Below are 10496 nucleotides of genomic sequence, written 5' to 3'. Positions count from 1 at the left end.
AGGGAGACGACTTGGTCAAGCCAGCCAGAGACGCAGACGGCCCCACTAAAGATCTGACTTTATCCTTAGTTGGCAGTTGCAGAGACCCTCATTGGGTTATCCCTTGTCTTTGTCAGCACACGAGAAAAGTCACACGTTCTGCGCTTTATTATCACAGACACAAATGGAATTTCTGTGTGACCTCATCGTAATATAAATCATTCCCTTCATCATTGATCAAAATTTTTTATTGAAATTAACCGTTATCTGCGCGCGGCAACTCGACCGTTACTAATTTATTATATTTAAAACTTTATGAAATTATTACAATTGTGATATGAGTGTATATCATTACAATATGTATTTATTAAGTATTATATAAATTATTTAGATTTTAAAAATATTATCATGTGGTTCTATTTATATATTAAATATATGGAAATTGACTAAATGGACTAAAATGACTAAAATGGAGTGTAAAAACTATAGTTCCCTACAAGTTATAAATTAATATAAGATTAAAACGATTCACTAAAAAATGTTTGCCTATTCGGCTATTCGCCAAGAGGAACTTGTAATATGAACTGTACGACAACGAACTACTACAATTAAGGGGGTGGGGGGAGGCGAGCTAAACAGTATTTCTTCTAGTTCTCAATATACTTATTGATGGTTTTTAATTCGATATTTCGATAGAAATAATGGAAGGTATCTAACTAATTCTTATTAACTACCTACTTGTTATTGTCAGTGGTGTAGAATTCAATAAAAAAGAAAATTAAATTCTAACTAAAGCTTACCCACCCACCTAATTCATCATTTAAAAGCTAAAGTAATTATTTAAAACATCAAACTATAGGTGGGTACGCAACACCGATTGCTTTGCTTTAAGCCCGTTAAGGTACTACAAAAATTACATGCCTTCAGTCCTTCACTTAAATCTATTTTTGATTTTATTACATGGATACGTACTAACTATACCTATTTATTTCAATTAGGTAATAATTATTGTTCCAGTGGCGCAAATAGGTAAAAATGGCCTGAGAGTTTAAGCCCCAAGAACTTCTTTTAAATTGTATCATATATATTAGTATATTCCTACAGCATATATTATATATAAATTGTAAATGTATAAATATTACGATGTACTTTGTAACTTAATATTTTCTTAATAAATTAAATGCATTTATTTTATAAGAAAATTATAACAAAATAATTATCTGTAAAATTTAGTAACATAATTTAACCTTATATATTTATTATAATGAATTAAGTTATTTAATGCAGTTATATACGTCCCTCTGTTTTTTCCAAAAATAATTAAGAGGACACTACATCCGCATGTATTGTCTCCGTCTTACAAAAACAGTAAAAACCGTTTTGCGCGTGATAGGACCACTCAGTTTATTTTAGTGATAGTTAAGACTCCAAATTGTTGTACAATATAGTTGAGAACATATCTGTGAAATATCGTTTTCATGTTTTTGATATCACTTCTTTTACGAAAAAAGTTCTTATTGTTTCAAAATGCATTATTTTTAAACTAAAATAACTTTTTTGTAATTCCGATATCAAAAAAATAAAAACGATATTTCACAGTCAAAGTTTTCTTTTTCAATTATTTATTTAACACCATTTTTTCGGCAATTACAATTAAATAATAATTACAAGTATAGTGTTTTGTGTACAATTATTAGTAAAGTGTTTACAATAATAGCTTATTAATGATTGAATATACATGATGGTGGGTATGTTTAGTGGTAAGTTGGTAATCATTCTAAGTGTTGGTGTAGTGACAAGTGAGTTATTGAAAGATATAAGATGTATGAAAATGGATGTATAGTTCAAGAGGAGTTGAGAGTACTTAACATTCTATGGATAGGATGATTATGATTGTAGTCAGGGGCGACTCCAGAGAGGGGGGAGGGCCTTAGTTTTAATTTTTTATATTGTTTTTGGTATTTCCGTAATCCATATAGAAATGTGTGCTATGCAATAAATCTTATATTCACATAATAAAATAATATCATTGTATATTTTTATTAATTTATGATTATAGGTTCTTCATAATATACATAATGCAGATAGCAGGTACACACCGTCATATCGATATCTTTATGCTTGTACATATACCTACCATACTTACAAGCGAAAAAATTCAGGGGTAGCAGCCAGCGCCGGATTGGCAAGGTATTGACCTACAAAGTTTTAGAATTTCAAGAAAAAATTGTTTTAATATGTTGCGGCACAATTTGTATTGCTATATTTAGTATACTAATTTATCATTATAATAAAAAAAAATATATGATCCAACAGTCAAAACTAGTCCATATTTTGAGCGGCCCAACGAGTTTTCCTCAGTAACTCGCCAGGCCAATTTGGCCCTAGTAGCAGCTGTTACCCTAGAACACTCTTATATGCGCTACTGCTTGGAACATCTTGCAAAAATTTGGAAATACTGTATCATAATTTAATGACAATAATAACTATACAATTACTGTAAAATTATTTTATTTTATAAATATTTTCCCGATTAGTTTAAAAAGAACCTGTGTAAACAACTTTTATTAAAAAATGATATACCTAAATTCTATTTTTTATCCCCTATTTGCGCCACTGAATTGTTCACAAAAATTTTGATTGAAAGTTTCCATGCATTTATACCAAATGAAAAATGACGATTAAGGTTTAATTTAGTCATTAAAATTGTCTCTTATTAGCCTAGACCAGCCTTCTCAATGATCCCGAAACGGAATATTGTCCAAAAAAACCTTAAGTCAAAATGAAATAAAATATGAATTATTTCATGATTTTTTTTATAAGCTTACATCTGTGGAACAGTTATTTATGAATATTTCATTTGCATAACGATTGAAGCATTGATAATGAATGATTGAGGAACTTCTGTTTTTCATATACACTTATATATAATACTTATCTACATAGAAATATTTCATCAAAGACAAGATCATTGGTCAACATTTTCTCAATCTTTTACCCAATTAATAATTCATACGTATTACGTGTAACTAATATGTTATATAAATAATTATTATACTTTAATAGAAATTTGTATAGATAAGGTTAGGCGGTTAGTCAACCCAAGCACACTAACACACTGCATAAAATAACATGATATAAATCAACTAGACTATAGTAAGTATAGATATGTGACTTTATGGCAGACCTCAACTATATTATTGGTCTCTCTATGTATTAAAAATGTTTAAATGTTCAAAATGTAGACCTTTTAAACTACAATTCACAGTAAGCCTTTTTGAGCTAATCCGACATTAAATGACTTGAAGTACAATATATTAAAGCATCAAATATAAATTCATTTCTTGAACAATTATAAATATTAAGTATTAGAAATATATAATTCATTAAATTATTTGAACAGTGGTCATCAACTCAACACTGTTTAAAATTAATATAAGTATTAACTAAATGAATTTTAATTATATCTATGTAAATAATAAATAATAATAATAATAATTAACATAGTAATACTATAATAATTTAAATATGTAACTAGGCAAATATCTAGTACCTACTTTCCATAGTAATAGTATTAATTATTCTAGATTAATATTTTTACCTACCTACCTACTCAAAAATGTAGGTAGTTTAAATCCACCACCATAGTGCATACTCAAAACCACTGGTCAATGTCTGCTAAATAATTTAATTACAAATGTATTTATTCCAGTATTAATATTTCAATATTTAAGTTATAATTCTAGTTTCTTTGCTTGAAAAGAAATTTTTTTGTGATAGTTAATTAGTGAAAAATAAATATAAAAAAGTGAGATTTTAGAATAGGAGGGAATAAAAAAAATGAACAAGAACAAGTAATTTTTTTACCGATTCAGATAAATATAAATTATGATCAAAACTTTTAAACTAACTCAAATTTTTTGAAATTTTGAGAAATAATTAATAATTACAAAATAATTTGAGAAAGATAGTTTATACCAGAGCGGCAGAGCATATAATAGTATCTACTCAATTTACTAGTGTAGTAGTGTATAAACAATAAATGTAGACATAATTATTAAAATAAATTAGAATTTTTATTTATTTTTTCATCAATACTTCACGAATATCCTTGAAAAATTGATTAAAGTAATGTAGATTGTGTCTGAAAAATATAAATAATTATTTTTTAACATGATCTATATTTAGGTTGATATTTTTCAATATACTTACATGGTTAATAATATAGAACCTAAAAGCTCATTTGAGACCAGTAGATGATGAATGTAAGATCGAGTATGTTTTTTACAGGTCAAACACGTACATGAATCTTTTATTGGTACAAATTTCTCAAAATGACTACATTTATTTCATTCCAAATCATACACATTAATAAATATTATTTAATTACACAATTTAAAAAATGAATAATTACCTTGTGTCTGTCAAACATATTTCATAGTCATTTGAACTGTCTACATTTTCATCTGTTTTATGATTAAGAATGTCCATGATAATACTTTCATTTCTGGAATTCAAAACAATACATTTTAGTATGCTCAGTAAAAGATTTAATATATTTAATATAATTAAAATGAAAAAAAAAAATCTCACTTATATTTTAAACTATAATCAAATATTAAAGCCGAATTTCGTTCAGTTGTGATGTATGGGAAAGATGAATCAAACATGTCCACTCCACTATTTATAAAATCAATTATTAAACTTGGAGTCCAGGCACCAAATATGATTTTCATTTTATCATATGGGAGACATTCCTATGTTGAATAAAAAATTTGTAATTATTTAAATACATATAAAATTTAAATAAGTTAATTAAGTAGTGTTTGAATCATAAGTACCTACCATTGTTTTATTTACAATGGGAAGAATAAGATCACTAGGGATTTCTTCAACAATACTTCCATCAGTAAAAAATCCATCAAATAGAAATCCTAATACATCATCATGATATTCTGATAAAAACGTTGCTGATCGAATTCTTTCTTGTACATTATAACCACCTTGGATTGGAGCAATCATACAACTTTGTTTTAATACCTAAAAATAAATATTAGGAAATAAATTTTATGCAATATAATTATCATCCTATTTTTCATATATAGGGTTAATCCATCAAGTATGTTTACCCATCCTCGCCATTTTTTTTTTGGTAATGAATTTACTCAAATCCTGATTTTTTATTCAACAATTTTTCAGTATACAATATTTTCAAATAAATTAGATTTTTTTTTCATCTAAATAGTATACTGTGTTACTGCATTTTTTGTTATTATTATTACTATTTAGATATTGATTAAATTTATTTAATCAATGATTTAGATGTATATAAATCAAAATTTGGACAAGTAGCTTCTGAATTATTTTACTTCATGTAATTATAAATTATAATAATAGGTTTAAAGATATGATAATTGAAGTAAATAATAATATTTTAGCATTTTATAATAATTGTAAAAATTATCTATGTATATTGTATAAGTGTACTAGACTAAAATAGCATACCTATTTTATATTTTACATGAAACTATTTTTAAGAATGCTTAATTCTTACAATAAATGTACCTATAAGCTATTCATTCAAATTTTGATTTAGGTACATTAACATGTTCAAAAATATATACTGCATAACAGTTCATAATAATTATGGTTGGTTTTCATTAGACATGGGGATGTTGATATCGCCTCAGGATACTCCTTAAATGGTATAAACCTTAAATTCAAGTATCTAAAAATATGGTTTTAAGACTTCATTTAACTTAAATATTCCAAAAACAAGAATTTGAATCAATACATTACTAAAGGATACACAATGAATCAACTTGTATACTGTATATTTAACATTTAAAATATTTATAAATATGTAATATCTTATATATAATAATACTATAGTAAGGATAAATAACTAATAAGTTTAATTTAAAAAAAATTATTTTTCTAAATTTTACAGCCATATATTTTCTAAGCAATAAAATATAATGATATTATTCTACTAAATATACACATATATTGATAATTAGAAAAAATGATCATTGATTTTATTAATATTAAATAATTAAGATTATACATTTTTTTATTTTAAAATAAATTAAATTTGACTATGAAAAGTATAGTTATTTAAATTCATTAAACTGTATGATTAAAAATACAATTATTGTCTATAGTTAATTTTTATTTATAGTTATATTCAATTTTCTAATACAGATTTTGTAAGATTCAATACATATAACAATTTTGAACTATAGATATAATCATTATACCTGATAGAATTTAACTATTGATTAATCTAATAGTTTTTTTCCCAACACAATAACAGCCAATTAGCTATAATGTATTTTTTAAAAACAATTGATGGTATAATAATCGTTTAATGCTTAGTGTAGTATAATTATTTAAATAATTAAATATACCAAAAATATAATGTTAATAAAAAATGGGACAATAAAATTTGACAAATTTTTAATTTCAATATTCAATTTAGATAAAAATGTATTAATATGAATTGTCAAACTTTCATAAATCTATTGATAATATACCTTATAGAAAACAGCAATTTTAGAATAGATTTAGTAAAATATAATACATGTAGTTTATTGCTTAATAATTAACTAGTTAAGCTTTATCATTGATTATTATTTATTAGTAATTATTTCAACTGTTAAATGATAATACTGAGTAATATATAATACGTAAGTAAACAAATTATAATTTCATCGTAACAACAATAACATATTACTAATATGATTTGTATTATTATCTAAGAGAATAAAAAGAAATAATATAAAATATTGTAATAGGTCATATAACAATACTATCTTTCTAAGAAACAAACATGGTACATTCATTTTTTTTAACATCGAAATGATTATAGTTGTATTTTCTTGAAATCAAATTATTTATTCTGATTAATAAAATATATTAAACTTATTTTTTGTGATAATACAGTTTAATAGAAAAATGATTAAGTTTTCATTTTAATTACCTTTTAAAAATGTAATGAGTAATAACAAAATAAACAGAATAGCTTAGACACTTATATGGTTTTGTTATGAATGCACCTAAACAATATATATATACTAAACAAAAACTTGATAACGTTCAGATTACAGATAAGTATAAATACAGCAAGAAAGAACTGAACGTTAATTTTAAGTACTTATCAATAATAGGAGTGATGTATGATAATCACATTAAATGAGGGCTTTATACCAGAATCATTAATCTGGATTTCAGGTGATGGATGTATCAGTTATTGTATAAATCTAACACAAAAATTAAAACTGTAAACACATTAGGGTGCTCATAATCATTATTATTTGGATTAATACAAGAATTAAGTAATCTAAGAAAAATGTAATAAAAAACATAAAATTATGTACCTATTTAATTTATAGAATGTTTTTTTTAAACATTGTTTTAACTTAAATAATATAAATACAACTATACCTATACTTATGATTATTATTATTTAACTTATACATTTTTCATTCAAATAGTTTCCTAAATCAATAACAGTTTATTTCAAAACAAATTATAACATATTATAACTTGTCAGTAATCATTATTCAGGTATATATGACTTCAAGATTTAATTAACGTTAGAATAATTTACTTTATTTTGTAACAAATTATATGTAAAAAGAATCTTAACTATACGAGTATTATAAAATGAAAACATTTTGTAAGATTTCTATCAAAACAAGGGAAAAGAAAAGCAGCAAATAATACATTTATTATAGACATAAAAAATAATGAAATAAAAAATTTAAAGTTAACAATTTCAACTACAAAATATTATTTAAATTGTCATCCATATTCAATCAGGGAAATATTAATAGTTGTATGTTATAGATTAAATATTATACATTAACTGTTTATTAATATATCGTCTATTGAGGTATTTTGTAAATATGAGCCTATTGGCATAAGGCCACACAACTTCAATGTTCTTATGGATTCCTCTAGATTTTTTATACAACTATAGCATCATTGATATAATCATAGAACATAATATTCTATGATACACTACTAACTACTTAATTTCTTAATGTAATCACTTTAATATCAAAAAAACAAATAACATAAGTTGATCAATAAATATTAAACAAAAATTGAGAAGTAATTACAAAAAATGTCATATCTAAAAATGGTAATGATAAAATGTTACATGTGCTATCAATGAAATGAATTTAATAGGTAAATAATTATAAAAATATGTTCATTATAATAAACAAAATAATTAATATGTAAATATGTATGTAATAATTGTACATTATCACATGAATATTTTAGTACTTTATTTTTATAAATGACCTATAATTTATGAATGAAGCATACTTTTATACAACTAATGTGTGACAGATTGTTTAGGTATGAAAATTTTTATCATAATTAAAGGTCATTAGACGATAAATTCAATAGTGTGTTAAAAATGCAGTGTTGATTATAATAACAGATATAGTTTGCATAGTATATTATAGTGTTATACAAAACATATTTATATAATATGAATATATGCACTGTTTATATTATCAATAGTTGTTAAAAATGCTTAAATTTTGTCATTTATGCTTTTTTGGTGGGAGGAGAGGGGTATATAAAATATAATATACAATGACTTTGTATTTAATTTTACAATTTCACAAAACAAATATATATCTCACCTAGAATATCTTACAATTATCACAAAAAACAAGTAAATCCAAGAAGATTCAAATCCTAATTATAGTTATTTATATTCATAAATTATAAATAAATTAAGTATTAAATAGTAAAGGCACCAAAATTTATACAAATAAATAAATACTCACTTCAGATTGATGATGCCGTTCTAGGCAACTTTTAAAAAGTCTATTTGAAATGTTGACTGACTTTTCAATTGCTGAAGGTGAACTATCCAAATTAATATCCGAAATGCTTAGGGTAACATACATTGTAGGTTTGAATACTTCTATGATATCCATATATCTAAATACAACATATTTTAATAAATTGTATAATGCATTGTAATTCTTAATAGAAATTATGATATAGAAATGTTATAACTTTATTTTGTATCTTAAGATATTTGCTAAAATAATAAAGCTTAGCAAAAAATTATAGAATTATTTATTTATTCTATATGATAGGTACAATACTTATGAATTAAATTTAAAAGCAGTTGATTAATATTAAATAACTTAAGTTAAATAAAAAATTAAAAAATTAAAATAGATGAATTGCTTGTTAGTTGTTATTGATGTAATTTGCAATATTTAACTGTAATATTTACTTTCCATAGTTGATTAATTGATTTCCACTTTTGGTTTTAATAGCAACACTGTCTTTTTTATTATAACCTTGTGGGTTATCCACCACACAGTCAGTTATTGAACAGCACGACAAATACTTCTAAAAAAATGTAAATATTCATTGTTGAAATAAAACTTAATAATACAAATATATTTAAATAAAAATTATAGTAGTAAATTATAAGATACTAATAGACATTAGTATAAATACCATTATGTTTTGACTTTTGAGTGAATGTTATTAAACTTTAATAAAATTAATAAAATACAATTAGGTACTGTAATATTAAAAATATAACCTTATGCAATTTGAAAATTTAATAAACTACTATTAAGGGTAGACAGTTCTTTTTGTGGTTCAATTATAATGGGAGAGGCAAATTAAAATTTACAATTTGCCCTAGTAAAATCTATAATAACTGAACAATCTCATAAATCTACTGTTTTGTTATAAGTACAAAAATTGTTCAAATTAAGATTCCTGATTAAATAAAAATAAAAAACACTAAAATATCTTCTAAATAATAAAACTATAAACAATAATGATTAAAAATAAGATCATTAATCTAGTGCAACTACATACCCTAGCTATTCACAAGTATTTTAAATCAATATTAGTGATCAATGTTTGTAATTAAATTAATATATACCTCAAGACCAACAAATGCGTTGAGACCGCGTTTAAACTCTTTCAGTGGTTGGTGGAAACTCAAACATGTTGGCAACGGGAAATTAAACAACACCTGATTATCGGGCACAATTTTTTCGAATACTTCTCTCGAAATGTATGGCACACTTCCACACTAGAAAAATCGCAAAAAAAATATATATACAGTATTGCAAGGGATATAGCATTTCTTACTTTAGTGTAAAACATGAACGCTGGAGTGAGGATTTTAGAGTTTGAATGTTTCAGCGTCCCGAGTCTGGGTCCATTTGTCGATGGTATATCATTGTGTCTGTCCGTGACAACTGAAAACCCGGCTTGCTCCATAGATGATATTCGAAAGAAAATTATATTGACAGGACAAGAGAGGTAAGACGGTATATATGAGTATAATATTTTTGCTCCCGATGAAGATAGAATGCCCAAACAAATTAAATTATTCAAAATTTAAACATTTTAATTTCAAATACTTTCTCGCATATTGACCACGCGGGTTAATCGTTATCAGTTTTCTAGTAATTGTGAAGAACACGGTCTTACTATCTATCTGAGATTACCAT

The 10496-nt window shown here is 24.4% G+C and overlaps 1 protein-coding gene across 1 annotated transcript; it reads right to left on the bottom strand.

The window, feature by feature from the left end:
• Positions 1 to 3834: 3834 nt before the first annotated feature.
• On the bottom strand, positions 3835 to 10496 carry LOC113548968 (queuine tRNA-ribosyltransferase accessory subunit 2-like). Its single transcript, XM_026950085.2, has 9 exons — positions 10132 to 10496; positions 9920 to 10072; positions 9251 to 9369; positions 8790 to 8946; positions 4825 to 5019; positions 4573 to 4736; positions 4394 to 4486; positions 4192 to 4317; positions 3835 to 4123 (listed from the first exon to the last, which is right to left on the bottom strand). Exons 1-9 carry the CDS (start codon positions 10261 to 10263, stop codon positions 4060 to 4062), a joined length of 1203 nt encoding a protein of 400 aa, XP_026805886.1. The 5' UTR covers positions 10264 to 10496; the 3' UTR covers positions 3835 to 4059.

The sequence above is a fragment of the Rhopalosiphum maidis genome, chromosome 1, assembly GCF_003676215.2.
Source record: "Rhopalosiphum maidis isolate BTI-1 chromosome 1, ASM367621v3, whole genome shotgun sequence".
Lineage (NCBI taxonomy): Eukaryota > Metazoa > Arthropoda > Insecta > Hemiptera > Aphididae > Rhopalosiphum > Rhopalosiphum maidis.
Note: the sequence above shows the minus strand (reverse complement) of the source record. Positions and strands in the feature narration are given on the sequence as shown.